This window comes from Harmonia axyridis, chromosome 5 (genome assembly GCF_914767665.1).
Source record: "Harmonia axyridis chromosome 5, icHarAxyr1.1, whole genome shotgun sequence".
NCBI lineage: Eukaryota > Metazoa > Arthropoda > Insecta > Coleoptera > Coccinellidae > Harmonia > Harmonia axyridis.
This window is the reverse complement of record NC_059505.1, coordinates 14371753-14389342: the sequence shown is the minus strand read 5'-3', so window position 1 is coordinate 14389342 and position 17590 is coordinate 14371753. Positions and strand designations below refer to the sequence as shown.

The following is a 17590-nucleotide window of genomic DNA, read 5'->3' as shown; positions in this document are numbered from 1 at the left end:
ATTTCGAAAAGAAAGCGTTTGCGGACACATGTTGATACGACTTTTTTTCTTTAAATGATCCGAAGAATCTGTAACTTTTGTTTGTACCTCCAATTGTAGTTTGTACTTTAAATGTACTTTGTACTTTCAATTCAAGTTCAAAACCAGACATGAATAAAAATTGAAAAATTTTTCGAGAATAAAAATTACCTAGTAGAATCGTTTGAAAGGTACCCATATTTTTGACTGTTTTGATTGTTGCCAAATTGTGCTTAGAAATGCTTGAGAATAATGAATCAAACTAAAGATTAATCCATTCAATTCAATTATAATATTTTTATAAGGGTTTTTTTTGTCCATTAATTATTATATCGCTAGAATCTAGTTCACCTATTGTTGGCTGAAAATGAAGTTAACAAATCGACAAAATATTTTCTCAAATAAGATGTTAATGAAACTGTAGATTTGTCAGTTCGATGTCATTGAGTATGATATACTTTTCTCCGAAGTTATTGCCTAATAGTTTCGAAATTATGAATTGTTGAAAATTTTATTTTTAATAAGAAATAAAAAGTCAATAATAAGCCTAATATTTATTATAATATTTCTTGTGAGGTATTGAAAAACTAGTAAACAATAAATCACTCTGCGAAATTCACAGGGATTTCCGAAACAATTCTGAATATTTCAGGACAGGGCAAGGATATGCACAGAATAATCCCAAATTTTCCTACCTATCTGTATTGATCCATTTGATATACCAATAATATGTGCAAGGTCTCTTCTTCTCAATCGTCTTGGTTTAGGAGAAGTTTTCAACAGAAGCTGAGGTTGATGGCCTTCCTGATCAAGGTTCATCTTAGATTACTTCACAACAAACGAAATAATTTATACCTACCTGTCAAAATCGTGTTTTTCTCGAACAATAATTAGGGAACTCAACTAGTGATAATAAAGAATAGTTATTTATAATACAAGTGCAGAAGGCATTGATATTCTTCCACGAGTTCAAAATTCAAAAACGAGCCACGAAGTGGCGAGTTTTGGAATGAACGAGTGGTAGAATGAGCCTTCTGTACGAGTATTATACATTATTTTCTCTAATTCATTGCATTTTCATTGAAATCAATGAAATATTTCCATAAATATAATTTAGTGATTTTTGCATTGAAAAATGTTGGTTGGCAGAACTGATTTCTTTAAGGTAATTTGATGAATTGACAGATAAAGCCGTAGCGGAAAGTTCGGAGTGCCAACATAGAATAATAAAATAAAACCATGAAAACTGTGCGTTTCTGATATATTCTCGCACGATTTTATTCTACAAGATGTGGAAGAATGAACGGAATAACCTAAGAATTAGAGAAACAAAATTATTATTGCAATTTTTTTTATTTGATAGGCATTTTTGAGCGGTCGTTCCCCGAACAGATCACTGTATGATTTAGTCACGATTTTAGAAATTTGAGACAAGAATGGTATCAAACGATAAGTTTCGCGGATGCCGAATGTGGCTCCAAATTCAATTCTATCCGTCCGTCCAGCTGGCTATAAACACAATAATTCTCGAACGAAAAGACGCATTTCGACACTATAAACTCAATGGAGATAAAAATAAATGAATAAAACCAAAGCTATATATTCTATTTCAATGAAATATTCAGATGAAGAATAACAACTTTTTTCATGTAGATCATGTCACTAGAATCAGAGAATATTGTAGAAGATTATCACCCAATATTTTCGTGAACACATGGCGCAGTTAAGCTTTTGAGTGTAGATAAAACATAAAAATATCAAGCTTTGTGATACGATATGGTTGATATTTTTATTGTATGAAGTTTTCATAGTTAGTTTCTTAGGTAGAATACACCATTTCGATCGCAAATAACTCATGATTCGACGATGCTTGTTTTGAAGATACAGGCTGTTTCATTAAATTTATCCATATTTTGTCAGGAAACCATTGCTTTTGAACCGCTAGAGATATTATTTTTTGGTGAACATATTTTATCTGAACATTGCAATCGACTGGTATATCAAAGAAACCTCTAGCTCAAAAAAATTTCATAAGACGGAAAGATAAATGAGTAACACTACTTGGAGACGAAATTTTCGAAACTTAGATGTCAGATTGATACATTTTTATTGAGTTCTGATAGTGTATATTAACAAATCAAATGAAAATAAATATACAGAGTAGGTATTTTAATTGAGTTTTTTCCTTGAAATGAAAATATGAGTTCGATGATTCTTAAACAGAGTGAGCAACAATACCTATAAATTAAAACAAGCAAGAAAACGACAACAAAAAATTATAAACCATTTATCTACCAGGTACGCATTTTCACCTTTTTGCACTTGCATTTATAATAACGAATGTTTAATCCCTAATTAGGCCCAATTCACTAGGAACAGATATGAAATTTGAGAATTACATATTTTTGGAGTGGGAAAAACCCATATATGAATATAAAATTTCGTATAATCGTTTGATGTTTTATTCGAATAGTCATACATGTTTGAATAGTCGGTTATCAATAATTAAAAGTAGAATATTCGACTGAATCCAAATATTTCTAGGATCGTTCATATTTATTATTCTAGTATTGTTTCTCAATACACATAAAGATTTTCAATATGTTATCTCAAGTCATTATTGAAAGGAATTATTTGAGAAATATATTTCACCAATAAGATTGTTTCTCTAATTCTGTGGTTATTCCGTTCATTCTTCCACATCTTGTAGAACAAAATCGTGCGAAAATATATCAGAAACGCACAGTTTTCATGGTTATATTTTATTATTCTATGTTGGTAATCCGAACTTTCCGCCACGGCTTTATCTGTCAATTCATCAATTTGCCTTAAAGAAATCAGTTCTGCCAACCAACATTTTTCAATGCAAAAATCACTAAATTATATTTATAGAAATATTTCATTTATTTCAATTAAAATGCAATGAATTAGAGAATAGTTATTTATAATACAAGTGCAGAAGGCATTGATATTCTTCCACGAGTTCAAAATTCAAAAACGAGCCACGAAGTGGCGAGTTTTTGAATGAACGAGTGGCATTCTCTAATTCATTGCATTTTCATTGAAATTAATGAAATATTTCCATAAATATCATTTAGTGATTTTTGCATTGAAAAATGTTGGTTGGCAGAACTGATTTCTATAAGGCAAATTAATGAATTGACAGATAAAGCCGTGGCGGAAAGTTCGGACTACCAACGTATAATAACAAAATATAACCATAAAAACTGTGCGTTTCTGATATATTCTCGCACGATTTTGTTCTACCAGATGTGGAAGAATGAACAGAATAACCACAGAATTAGAGAAAATAATGTATAATACTTGTACAGAAGGCTCATTCTACCACTCGTTCATTCCAAAACTCGCCACTTCGTGGCTCGTTTTTGAATTTTGAACTCGTGGAAGAATATCAATGCCTTCTGCACTTGCATTATAAATAACTATACTCAATACCTAATTATGTTTTGTTTTCTATTAGGCAAATTTTTTCATTTTTTCGCAATCCTATTTAGCCCTTTTTTCGAGCGCTTGATCTCAAAACACATGTCGGTAATGTTTGTTAACGAACGAAATCCGACTATAGGAGTTTCGTAAATGGGGGCGCTCGAAATTTTGTTATTTTGTTCATTTTAAAACTACAGGTTCGATCAAGCTGAAATTTCCTATTTGGATGTAAAATAACACTAAATGTTGATTGTTCAACCTGAAAAATAGAAAATTCAATAAGAATATTGAAAAGGAAATATTAAATATTTCTAAGAAAACAGATTTGATCGAATTGAGATTTTACGTGCATTTATCAAATTACCATTTCAAGCTTCGTGCAATTTTTTTTTCAGCATAACCTGAACCATAAAAAATTCGAGAAGGATAAAAATTACCTAATATTTCCATGACCACAATAACGTCGGACTGCAGATATTGGGTGTTTATATTATATAACAATGACCATAGAAAATTCGAGAGAAATATTGAAATACTAAATATTCCCGTGTAAACATATTCTATCAGGTTAAGGTTTGGAATGTATATAGATAAAGAATAACCATTTGAATCTTCGTGCAGAATTTTCTGTGAATGCCAGTGACAATAGATCCGACCAATTGGAAATCAAGAAGAATTTCGAAGAAACTGAGGTGAAGTGAAGTCGGAATATTCATTAGATTTGCGAGTATTCGAATTTTTTAATATGAAAAAATTTTTATTCTTGTGTTAATTTTCGAACTTTTCACAACCGAAACTCATATAATTAAAAATTATATAATTTTTCCTCTTACATCCACCGATTTTTATGGGGTGTTCACATAATTTCTATAAACAATAATCTACATTGTGGAAAGTCAGTATTTCCAATTTGTGAATGAGAAAAAATCTGGTTGATTTTCGTTTTTCGCAGAAGATTTGGTGATATATTTTGAAAATATTCGTGAGAAACACCTACCAAAGAATGTCAAAAGAGGTAAAACAATAATTTTGTGAAAAAATAATCCACCGTCGTACAGTGCTAGTTTCTACTTTTCTCTAATTCTGTGGTTATTCCGTTCATTCTTCCACATCTTGTAGAACAAAATCGTGCGAGAATATATCAGAAACGCACAGTTTTCATGGTTATATTTTATTATTCAATGTTGACACTCCGAACTTTCCGCTACGGCTTTATCGGTCAATTCATCAAATTGCCTTAAAGAAATCAGTTCTGCCAACCAACATTTTCCAATGCAAAAATCACTAAATTATATTTATGGAAATATTTCATTAATTTCAATGAAAATGCAATGAATTAGAGAAAATAATGCATAATACTCGTACAGAAGGCTCATTCTACCACTCGTGAGAGAATATCAATGCCTTCTGCACTTGTATTATAAATAACTAATTTGCTTCGAAAAAAAAAAAACTTTATTAAGAGAAGCTAATCCAAATATTCTCTACTTATTTGCTTCGAAAAAGAATAACTGACTATTGAGAGAAGCTAATCCAAATATTCTGAGAAGAGCTTGTAAATGTAATGAGCAAAACGGAGGATAGCTGCTCTGAATTTTATATGCATTGCAAGTCAAGGAAATTAATTATTGTGCAGTAAAGGTGACAAGTAAGCAGGAAATTCATAATTTATCGATGTTAGCTTCTTCTTTATTTTTATTTTAATTAATGGCTAGAGTTATTATTTTTTTTTCATCTTACCACGTAAAAATATTGTCATATTGGGTACAAGGCAAAAATTCAATGGAAATGTTCCTAAAAACGTCCCTGCATTTTTCATTTCCTATTGTTTGGAGAAAATAAATTGTCGGAAGTGAATTCTATTCAAGGTGCAGTACCAATTCAAAGGTTCGATATGTAAATAGCAAAAATCTTCTCCCTATTTTATTCCCCACATTTGACTATGTACAAAATCAAGGAAATCGCAGTTATAACATACATTCGACTTCAATTCAATTTGTTGTGCTCTTCCAAATTTTATGGATTTTGATCTGTGGGGTATTTTATGGACATGTTTTCGTTTCATGAAATTCATGCCTGGATTCGTGATTTGTTTTCTATATCATTCGGTAGGGATATGCAGGTAAACGTTTTCGCAAAAAGTGAATATACATACAACTATACATAGCGGTTGCAATATTATGGCCTTCAAAATTATAGACCGATGAATAAAACAGCCTGTATCTTATCTAATCTTGTCCTCATCATATCGTTGCATAGCTGTAGCACCATATTTAACTACGAAACACTCTGTATATGAAGTAATAATTTCAAGCTTTATACTGAATGTTTTGTTGATCGCGTCAACTGAATAAAGATACTTCAAGCAGAATGTGGAATGAAAAATCTGAATATAAAATACTCTTTCGAATCTATAGAATGTTTCAAAATCTATTTAGGTACTAATATTTTTTGAAGGTTATTAATTGTCCTTTGATCTGAACAATATTGTGAAACAACGCTTAAAATTCTATTGTTTGTCTTCTTTCAAAACTGTGAATATCCCAGGTGTATTTGATAGTACTTATATTACATACCGAGTGGGGAATGATTTTCCAAGAAGTTTGTTTACTATTTTTCTCATATTCTATAACTTAATATAATCAGGTTCTGATGAAAATTATTACTTGTAATGATTTTCATTATGATATTACAATAGTATATTCTAAAACAAGTTGCAGAATGGTTTCCTATTCCAACACGAATGAGAAATTCTAAAACGAGCGACGAAGGAACGAGTTTTCGAAAGCATGAGTGTTGGAATTGACTTCTGCAACGAGTATAAGACGATATTTTCTCTATTTCAATCAAGTTTTATGAAATATTGTGGGTTGGTGTGACTGTTACGAAAATTGACAGATTACGGAATTGGAATTTGAATTTGAATCATACGTTTACAATTTTTAAATAATTTATAATTACGCATTAAATTCGTGAATTATGTCGGACGAAATCGATTCAATATCAACAGAATTAAGAGAAATTGCGAATAATGTCACAAATCATTTGATTAAATCCAAATTATCATACATTGACAATTGACGTGTGTTGAATTTTGTTAGGATTGGAAGTCTCGCTAGACAACCACAAAACGAAAAATACAACTGAAATCAATGCTGTAATGAGTTCATTACATCACTGTTTTCAGAACTGTAATGAACGCATTACCTACGATACTGAAATAGAGAAATTATTTTCAAGCAACTTGTGAATTCGTTGCTAGGAAACATAAAAAGTTAGTGGATTTAATCATAGATTTGATCTGACAAAATGGCTATGATCATGGATAAGATAGGTAGCAATGGTGGAGATAATGTGCAGGTTAGGAAAGTGACACATGCTAGCCGGGAAGTGACATTTGCTAGACGGGAAAGTATGAAGTCTGTAATGATTCGCTTCCCGATTGCTTTGAAGGTTAGAATTCCATAAATTACCTACCGATTGTGAGTAAAATATATTTTTTTAATAATTATTTACAGCACTCAACGCTCGGATTTCTTCGAGAAATTGAGATATTCACAGTTTTGAAATGCGCAGAATCCTAATTCAAATAAAAAAGTTTATGAAAACTATAAAAGATAAATGCATCAAATTTGCTACGAAAATTGGTTTCTTTACATACCACGTTCAAATCCTCAACTTAAGAATCCCATCCATTAATTTTTTAATTGCTTAAAATCGGGCAATCAAATTGGAGAAAATTACGACATAAAACTTGAAATGGAACGATTATATCGAATACAATATTTCAAATCATAAAGTCCTAGCACTATAATATCTCCGGAGGCAATTTGAAGAATTCATTCGGATCGCGATCGAACATTACACCGTGAAAAATAGAAAATTTTTGAGTGAATTTTTTGGCGTTTTTCACTTAAATATCATACTTGGATTCTACGTAATCCAAAACGAAAAATGTTGAATTTTCAGAGAGGGGGGGATTGAAAATTGTAACTGGTCGCAATTTAATAGGTTTTATTTTCGAAATAATAATTGAAAAATTTTGATAAAATTGTGAGAGAAATAATACTTTAAAAATATTTTTCGTGAAAAACACAACAGAATGTTTGGCTAGGTAAAAGATCATTACCACGTGCAGGTATCATTCAATAAAAGAGGGGGCACCTATATATCTATATGCAATTCCAGCGCGGTCGAGATTCAAACATCGATTCGATAAGGCTAGGTGATACCACCATCTAAAATCTGTAAAGCGGTACGGCACCTGTTGACTAAGAAATAATCGAAGGGTATCGAAGTGTCCTAATTAGATGACCGTTTTTGTGGTTCCTGTTTTACTATCTATCGGATCCTGATCATTTTTGTGGCTGTGATATCTATTTGAACTCCGGTAAGTACACTTTTTTTCATAATTTCACTTATTCTGATTTTTTTTATCTCATCGATCAGAACATATGTTCATTTGTACACAGTGCGATATGAATCGAAAATATTTGATGAAGAACTAAATATGTATTTCGCAAAAAGTGAAATTTATGAGTTCGCCTCTATTTTGATACTGTCAGGGAATAAAATCAACAATATTCATAGTTTGACACCGTCTGAATCGGAAATCATCATTAAAATGAATATTTCTTTAATTGGAAAGATGGATTGAATTGAAATTTACAACTTGGTTCCACGCCCACTCTATATTGGATTTCGATAATAATAAACTGAAAATTTATTGATTAACTCTTGAAGTCATTAACTTGGTCTTCCAACAATCGATATTCGAATTGAAATTTAAAATGATTTGCGATATACATATATATTCTTGATTGAATATCACATGAATTCTTCTAACACAACAACAATAATAGGTAATCCCATCTTTGCCATGAATACTTTCATTTCCTATCTGGAAATGAAAATCAAATTGCAGATATAGTGATAATGTGGATTACTTAGCAATAATATTATTTTAAACACCGATAAGTGTAGTATTGTTTCGTTTTAACGAGGTTGTTTCGATCGATGAAGTGTTCTGATCATCAGAAAGAAATGCGTTGCTAAAGACAATCTAAAAATTTCCGGAATGTTGTTTTGTTCTCCTTGAATTTAATTGTGACAGATGCAACGAACGCATGAATTTATGATACAGTATTCAAGATCTCTGAACAATTTTTGAATGGAGTTTTTATAACTTATTTCTTTCGAAATTTGAATGGGAAATTTTTACGATGACTGTTTTTTATTGTCTTCGTTAATACCCATTATATGAAATTTAAACTCCGTAATTGGGGATTTGAGATATGCCACTAATGTGTAGGAATAAGCGGTTTGTGTATTTCTGTCATCAGAAAGATACCAACCTCAATTGTTGCTAATTTGTGAAATTTCTTAGAAAAAATTTCAGATTTTATTCGAAATTTTTAGTGACCTGAAAGTTCATCACATGTTTGTTAGTTTGTAAGGACTTTCTCAAATTAATTAAAACTTTTTTGAAAAACTATAGCATTTCGGTTTAAAGAAAGCATTTGAAGGATCAGAAAGTTATCAGCCACTAGAATTTTTGTAGGTAGTACCGAAATAACTTTTCAGCTGGTCATTAAAAACGGAGTTTAGAATTTTCTGATCAGGAATATCCTTTTGAAATCATTCAAAAATTATCATTCATTTTTTTAGGAAATTATATAACTCACGTTACAAAATTTGAGAAAATTCAGGTATCGATTTGATAAATTCTACTATTTCTTGAAAACAGTGGTAGAAAGTTTATCCTTCTAGGTAGCTATTGAATTCGAATATTTCTCAAAAAACATGAGATATGATATTGAAGACGTTCATTGGTGATGTGATGTTAAAATCTACTTCCATACTACAGCTCTACTGCTACTACAATACAATGAAAAAATACTCTAATTCTGTAACTTTTCAAATGATATAGGTATTCTTCTTTGAAAATAACATTCGTTTCGAAAAGAAGAACCATAGTGTTGAATTTATATGTTCTCCTTATAGATTCATATTCAGAAAATATTTTCTGCTTAGTCAATTCGAGATTTGAATGTGGCGAAAAACAAATTATTATTATAAACTCAACGCACTTTCCAGTCATAAAGAACGCCAAATTTGGAGTAACCAAGGCTTCTATGAAAGAATTTATCATCATACAGGTTCTTCCTTTAATTTAAATGGCACTTACTTTTCTCTTCTTATTCTTTGTAATCAAAAAGGAGACATTTTATTGAGAGTCGTTGTCTTAATATCTAGTGATATTCATCAACCTAATTTCCAAACTGACACAATTTGAATTCAATGTGAAATAACATGGTTTCATTTTCAAATAAGCTGCTCTTGCAATTTGAAAAGATGTTTATTCATCGATTGTTTTCAAACTTATGTTCATCATCAGCATATTACAGTCGGTAATTGAGTAAGGTTTTAGAAAAAATTGTTGTATTCATGTTTCACTTACTATTCTTGAAAAGTTTGGCAGCATGGAAAAAAGTACCATACTTTTCAAAAGAACATGGTTCGAGAATTGGTTCATTGAACTCACGAAATTTTAGAAGATTTTTAATGAATAATCGTGTTTCGAAATGAATCATGCGGTATATTCATCTGCTTCATTCATCACATTTGTTTAATTATCCCAAAATTGCCTCACTTCAAATCCTGAAGTGAGAATCACTATAATCCTTATGAAAAGTAAACATTGCTGAAAGTACCTTATTTAGTTTTTCAAGTTTTTCTTGAACTTATTATCTGTTTTCATATTTAATGCTTCATAATATAAAGATTCAGAGTCATTCAAATTGTGTCAAAATAAATAAGGTCTCTGAGAAAAGTGATTAGTGATAACATCAGAAATTAGACAACGTATTTTATTGGATTATTGGATAACATTAACTGTAAAAATCCAAAATTTCACTTGAACGATTCTGGAAGTTAACAACCATAAAATGGAAAATTATCTTATTATATCAGAAAAAACCTGGGATCTAAAATCACTCCAACATTTTCATATGCACGGAGTATGATAGTTCCTTGCAATTTATTCTAGAGAATGATAAGGAGATTTTGTGGGCGGTGAAATCTTTTTGTTATTGATATCATAACAATTATAAATTAATGAAGAAAACACATACGAAGTAATTCACTCAAATGAGTATAGACACCTACAAATATTTGTATTGGATAACTACGAATTATATTAGAAGTATGATTGCATCGTACCAATATGTCAATTTTATTTTGCATAATGATAATTAATAAGTGGATAGAATTTTCAATTTCAGAATAAAATAATGAGGAAATGTGTAACATATCTTTTACGGTTGAATGCCAAATGTTGGACATACTATTTGAGCAGTTAAGAATCAGGACAAGGCATAACGAATTGAAGATTATTCTAACTCATTATTTTATATGCTGACACTCGAAGAAACTTTCAATAATGATCATTTGGAAAGATTCGTCTTTTATTCTGGTGGTTTTCAAAATAGCCAGTTATTTAATTGGATTATTTTATACTCGTTATGCTGTGACATAATGATGTTATTATAAAATATAGTGCGTTACTAATGCTTTCAAATAACTGAGAAATGAAATTCACTTTTACAATCAAGGATCAATTGAAAAGAATTGGGAGTTATGTAATATTCATAACAGAAACCAAATATGTGCCGGCACATTTTCCTGAATTCGAATATTATAAGCCTTCAACGGAACGTAACTACAGTAGAACTCCAATTATCCGAAGTAATGGGGACCGGGGCCCATTCGGATAATCAAATATTCGGATAATCGGATTTTTTTTAAAAAAATTGCCATTGGAGAGAATAAAAGCTACGTTTTGATATTGCACTATTTTTTTATTATTGAATTAAATGAAAGAAACATGAAATTTTCACATGTTTTAAATATAAATAAAATGTACTTATGTACAAGTTTAGAAATAAAAATCATTGTTTTTTAAACATCTCCGTCAATGTAAGCTGTTTTGCGGTCTTCAACCGTTTTCGGGCAGCCAGGTCACGCATTCGCTTGACGGTGAGCAGTTGCAAGTGGTCACACTCGGGCTGACGCTCCATCCACTTCAAAGCAGTCTCGAGACCGGCAAATGCTTCACTAGCTGATGGTCCAGCGTCTACTTCAACATCAGCAGAAAGTTCTTCTTCCACTTCCACTTCAACATCTTCTCTCACACTTACAACAATTTCATCGTCATTGAGAATTTGAAAACCAGGGTCAGACGTGTCACAAGCCATCCACTCTCCTACATCTTCAGCACTTACTTCTGTACAGCCAGGAATTTTAACAATCATTTTTCTTATTTCCTCTAGTGACAACGCATCTTCATCATCATCATCCTCTCCATATTCTTGTTTCTCATATTCTTCAGATTCTTTTTTTTTGTTCTTCTCAGACGGTAGGCCTTTCAGTTTATTCCACGCACGTCTTAGCGTCACTGGCGTAACCAAACTCCAAGCTTCCGCTACAATGTAACAGCAGTCCTTTAAATTTATTTTGCTATGATTTGCCAAAACCAATTCTTCATCTTCAGCACCTTCGATCAGCAGTTTTCTCAGCAGTTGCCTTCTGTAATGGCGCTTCATTGTTTCAATAACAGACTGGTCCATGGGTTGCAGCAAACTTGTAACATTGGGAGGCAAAAACGTCGTTTTAAACTGCCCATTCTCTCTTTCCAACAGTTCTGCTGTAGGATGAGTGGGTGCGTTATCAACAATTAAAAGCACCTTACTGCCTTCTTTTCCCACCGATTTTTGGTGCTTTTTCACTTCAGGAATAAACACTTCATCATACCATTCGGTAAACAAAGCTGCAGTCATCCAGGCCTTGGGTTGACTTTTGTAGAAGAGTGGAAGTATTTTTACGTTTTTAAATGCTCTTGGATTTCTTGATTTTCCTATCAAAAAAAGTGGCAGTTTATGATTTCCAGTGGAGTTGGCACAGTTAAGCACTGTAACACGTTCTTTACTGACCTTATGTCCAGGGGCACTAGATTCCCTTTTAGAAGCCAAAGTGGTTTTTGGTAATGCTTTCCAAACAAGGCCAGTTTCATCGGCATTATAAACAAACTCTGGATCATAGGATTCTGATGCAGTTTTAAATTTTTCAATAAAATTTTCAGCTGCTGCAGAGTCTGCTGAAAGCTTCTCACCAGCCAAATCTAACTCGCGTACACCATGCCTGAATTTAAAATTCCTTAGCCAGCCGTTACTAGCCTTAAAAGATGAATAACCAAGCTTTTCCGCTAAGATTTTGGCTTTTTCACAAAGGATTGGACCTGAAATCGGATTTCCCATAGAACGTTGCTGCAAAAACCATTTAAACACAGCATCTTCCAAATTTTTGTTGGTTGCTGTCTTCATTGTTTTCCTGGAGGAACTTCCATCTCCATTTTCAAGCACCGAAACAAAGTTTAAAAGTGTTGACTTACTGTTTTTAATGTCAGAAATTGTTGCTTGTCCAACACCATAAATCTCAGACAACTTCTTACCCGTTACACCTTTATCGAGTTGCTCTATAATTTTCAGTTTGTCCGCTAACGATAGCACAACACGTTTTCTTTTCGAAGCCATGGTATAAAAACAATACAGTATTGTACACGCACAAACAAAAGTAAGCCGTAGCGAAAGAGTAGCGTCCTCGAGCAAGGTCAATAGCACACTGGCTAATCAAAACAAACAATGACAGGTGCGCCGTGACTGCAATGTGCCGGAACTTGTCTTAACTTGTTAAGACAAGTCAAGTCAAGACTTGACGCGCAAACACTGGCTTCGCGGCTTTTTTGTGATTCGGATAATCGGCGATTCGGATAGTCGGAGTTCGGATAATTGGAGTTCTACTGTACTTTAAATATTTCTTCATGTATGTATTTCAATTTCATCGGGATTTGTTTATGGATGACTCTTGCTTAAAATCAAATCAACATTTGATCTAACCTCGAAAGGAATATCAGAAATGGAGCAGTTATGAAGTTAATTGAGTTCTAGGGGGCTGAAATTTATTTTATCTAATTCTGTGGCAAATCCGTTTATTCCGCCATACCTTGTAGAATAGAATCGTGCGGGAATATCTCAGATTCTCACAGATTTTATGATTACATTTAAGTATTATATGTTGGTATTCGGAACTCTCCTGTCACGGATTTATCTATTATCTGTCAAATTTGTAATACAGAAAACATAGATACAAGCAACGTTTCTATTTGAATAATCAGAAAAATAAAAAAAATTAAAAGTAACTTCGAATAATTCCATCTTGAATCATAATTATACTCCTAAATATCTTGGAGTTGAACTTGATTCTTCTTTGAATTACAAGGTCCACTTGGTAAATTCACGTATGAAATTAAAGTAGAGGAATAATCGTCTTCAAAAATTAGCTGGTTCTTCATGGGGTGCTGATACCTTCACTCTACGTACGAAAGCTTTGACCTTGTTTTTTTCTGCTGATAAATACTGTTGTTCTGTTTGATTTAGTAGTGCTTATGTTCATAAAATTGATGCTCAGCTTATCGTTTCTATAGGAATTATCAGTGGAACTATTACATCTACACCTTTACATTGGTTACTTGTGCTATCACATATAGTTCCGTCTTATATTCGTAGACAAGTTGCAGTCAAAAAATCTTCTCTTGTTGTATATTACCACCCAGATACTAGAACTGCTAGATTAAGGTCACGTAAACCCTTATGGAATACTACTTTCCTTCAATTTAATGAAAGTGACAAGGAAATTTGGCGTTCGGAATGGAGTTCTAGTGATGTCTTCAACAAAAGTCTAATCATTGATTCTCCAGAGAAAGTTGCAGGTTTCAATCTTCCTAGGAAAATTTGGTGTACTTCAAATCGACTTAGGAGTGATCATGGTATCTTCCTAGGAAAATTTGGTTTACTTTTAATCGACTTAGAACTAGTGATGGTATTTGCAATAGTAGCATCTTCAAATAGCATTCTATTGAAAGCCCATTATGTGAGTGTGGTGTAGAAGAAACCATTGACCACTTGTTGAATTTATAAATTTCATGGTAGTTTCCAAGCTGGCCAATCAATTTGAATTTTTTTTTCAAGGATAGGTTGCTAACTGTTAACCAATATAACGAAAACTGTAACATTTATTACTTCATCCTTTTTTAAAACTCTTTTGGTGAAAAGGAAGGATGCATAATATTTTGTTTGGAAGTAGATGAAGCCTTATTCTGCAAACAAATACACAAACCAATCATTATGGGAAGACAAAGTTTTTGTTGTGCTCTCGTAATATACGTTGAAATGAATGATGCCCTGTTCACATTTCCTCTGCTAAACCTGAGATTCATCGATATATGCTTTTTTGTTTGAAGTTAATCATTTTTCGTATTAGGTATCTCAAATTATTAGGTATTAGGTATCTCAAAAGAAAATATATGCTTATACAAGATGGCCCAACGAAAACTTAACACCTCGATGATTTTCCATCTTTAGAATGAAAATCTGGAAAAATGTTCAGACTCCTACAATTTCTGATTCGAGTGGAAACAACTTTTCTGCTTTTTTCATCCCCTTGACTTCAAATCCCTGATTGAACCCATTGATTTTGAATAGAGATAAAGGGTGTTGCGATAACTATTTTTGAATATCGTATCAAGTACTATCTGACCCTAAAATTTCGCTACAAAAAAACCATCGATAATGAATTACCAACCAAAAAAGTGAAAGAGGCAATGTGGAAATCATCTCGAGAATATTATTCGTATCCGACACATTTCAAAGGTATTTAGTAGATGAACTCTCCCACTATTTTACCTGTCATTTCTTTATTGATGAACATTTTTAAGCGAAATTTCAGGATTAGATAGTAAGTACTTGAATAAGACTTTCAAATGAAGTATTGCAACTTCCCTCAACCCTATTCAAAATCAAAGGGTTGTGCTCGCCCCTGTTATGGGGTTTGTGTTGAGGGGATGAAATAAACGGAAAACTTGTTTCCCTTGGAATCAGAAATTGACGGGTCTGAGCGATTTTTCACATTGTCATTTCAAAGTCGAAAAATCGAAGTGTTGAGTTTTCATTGGACCACCTTGTATATTCGAAGTTAACTCAAAGCGCGAACTGTACCAACAGAAATAACAAACCAGAATAAATGGACATTGAAAACGAGATTTCAATTAAGGAAAACTATTGTGTTCTAAAGCTGGAAACAATTCCTTGAAGTCTAAAATAAATTAGAGGTTATCTCGAGCTCGAGGAGATCAAATTAATCACAAAAGTTGAGCAGCATTGAACATTCAAAGAGAAAGCAAAAGGATTTCTACCCACAAGCAGCTACGACAATTTTTGAGCGCTTGTTCATTGGACAGATCGCTGTATCTATTCGTGATAATGTCTGTAATTATCGAATTTTGAGCCAGGAATGGCCTCAAACGATAAGGTTAGACTAACCGATGACACTTCCGATCTCAAATTCGATTATGTCTATTCGGCCATAAGCATACACGAAAATTCTTAGAAAAAACCTAAAATCTTGAGATTTTCAGGGTGAGTTTGGATTTCGAATGTCACAGTTATGTTTTTTGATGGGCGAAATTCGACTAAGGTTTCCGTGAGTATGACCGTTCGGAATATTCTTCTCCTGATAAATTCAAAACTACAGATTCAATCCAAATGAAATATAGCATTTAGTTGGTTCATATCCATTTTAAACTTCATATGAAATATCAGATTGATTGCGTCACCACTCATCAGAACCAACGAAAAATTCAAGAAGAAGATTCCAGAAAATTATCTAATCTTTCCGTTAGTACAGTGTATCCCAAATTCAATGCTCACTGAAAGAATCTCGAGAACTATACGACTTAAAGAAAAAAATTTCAAGGACTCCGATCTCTTTCTTTGAAATAATAAGATATGAGAAAGTTGATTAAAGATAACTTGAATCTTTTTCGTGTTACAATTAGAGGGTGTTTCTGAAAAATGAGCGTTTCAAATATTTCGCTATATCTTGGATTCTTTCCAAGATTTGAGTGTTTTTAAATGGGACACCATATATTTTTGAACGCAGTTTTTTAAACCGTAGATTTGTCAAAAAGTATCGAGTTATCATTCTTCCAAAAATGTCATCCATTTCAAAGATATTAAGTTTTTCGACTTGATTTTTTGATAGGACACTCTGTATCTCCTTGCATTCTCGAAAAACTAAATTTTGCTATTCCAAGACCAGCCTCTAGAGTTAGAAATACATTTTATATGCCGACACCTCGAACGAATACATTGAAGTATTCACCTCTTTATAATTTGTGTGATGCCTGTAATACTATAAGTTCTCACTTGGATATTTTTAATTGTTCCATTTTAAATACCAGATCACATTATTTTGACTGACTGAGCATTTGTTATCGTTTTTTTTTCTCAGAATATGTAATATTAGTGTATACTTTATTTTTCATATGTTCCTTGTTCTGTAGTTGGGTTTAAACCTGTAGAACATTGTATATATTAAATAAATAAATAAATAAATCTCGAGAACAAAACAAATTTGCTTTCTGATATCTCATTATTTCGAAAAAAAAAGAACGGGAGTCCCTGAAGATTTTTTGTTCTAATTGAGTAAATGGCTGATGAAAGGATTAACAAAAATTTACACGAAGACAGGCGAACGGTTCAGAATTTTTGTATTTTTCAATACAATTTTTCCTCATCCAGTGTATTTTTCTCCAAAAAATTAATAAACTTAATTTGTAGAGGAAGGTCGCCTAATTTTGGATAGCTTTTTTTATAAAACTTCTTTTGTGTGAAAAAGAGATATTTTATTATTTTTTTTGTGCCTTAAATATGTTATCAACTCAATTAAAACAGTATACGCTCACAAAAATATTTATATCAACTCAAAAGAACATAATAAATGGACCAAAGTAAAATATAGCACTTTTTCAAATGAAAAAAAAGGGTTCCCAAAATTGGATACCCTATCCAAAATTAGGAACCTATTTTTCCGAGAACGTTTTCTCACTACCAGCACAGTCTTCGTGTGCCCTTCGGAAACAAACTGAGCACTGTATCCAGCCTTTTCCATGTTGATCCTCAGAAAAGTTTCCAGTGCAGAAAATACACGTCTGAGTCATCGTCATAAACAA

The 17590-nt window shown here is 32.2% G+C and overlaps 2 protein-coding genes across 2 annotated transcripts in view; one reads left to right on the top strand and one right to left on the bottom strand.

Annotated features, from left to right (window-relative positions):
* Positions 1 to 7617: 7617 nt before the first annotated feature.
* The window catches only part of LOC123680563 (elongation of very long chain fatty acids protein AAEL008004-like), a 66932-nt gene continuing 56959 nt past the window's right edge, over positions 7618 to 17590 (top strand). Inside the window, exon 1 of the mRNA XM_045618523.1 lies at positions 7618 to 7855. The gene's annotated coding sequence lies outside the window, so the exon portion shown is untranslated. The remainder of the gene's footprint in view (positions 7856 to 17590) is intronic.
* LOC123680264 (jerky protein homolog-like) lies at positions 11415 to 13055 on the bottom strand. Its single transcript, XM_045618067.1, has one exon. The coding sequence runs from the start codon at positions 13053 to 13055 to the stop codon at positions 11415 to 11417; it is 1641 nt and encodes a 546-aa protein (XP_045474023.1).

Excerpts from the sequence above, each read along its gene's own strand:
- LOC123680264 (XM_045618067.1), bottom strand. The coding sequence starts at position 13,055 with ATGGCTTCGAAAAGAAAACGTGTTGTGCTATCGTTAGCGGACAAACTG.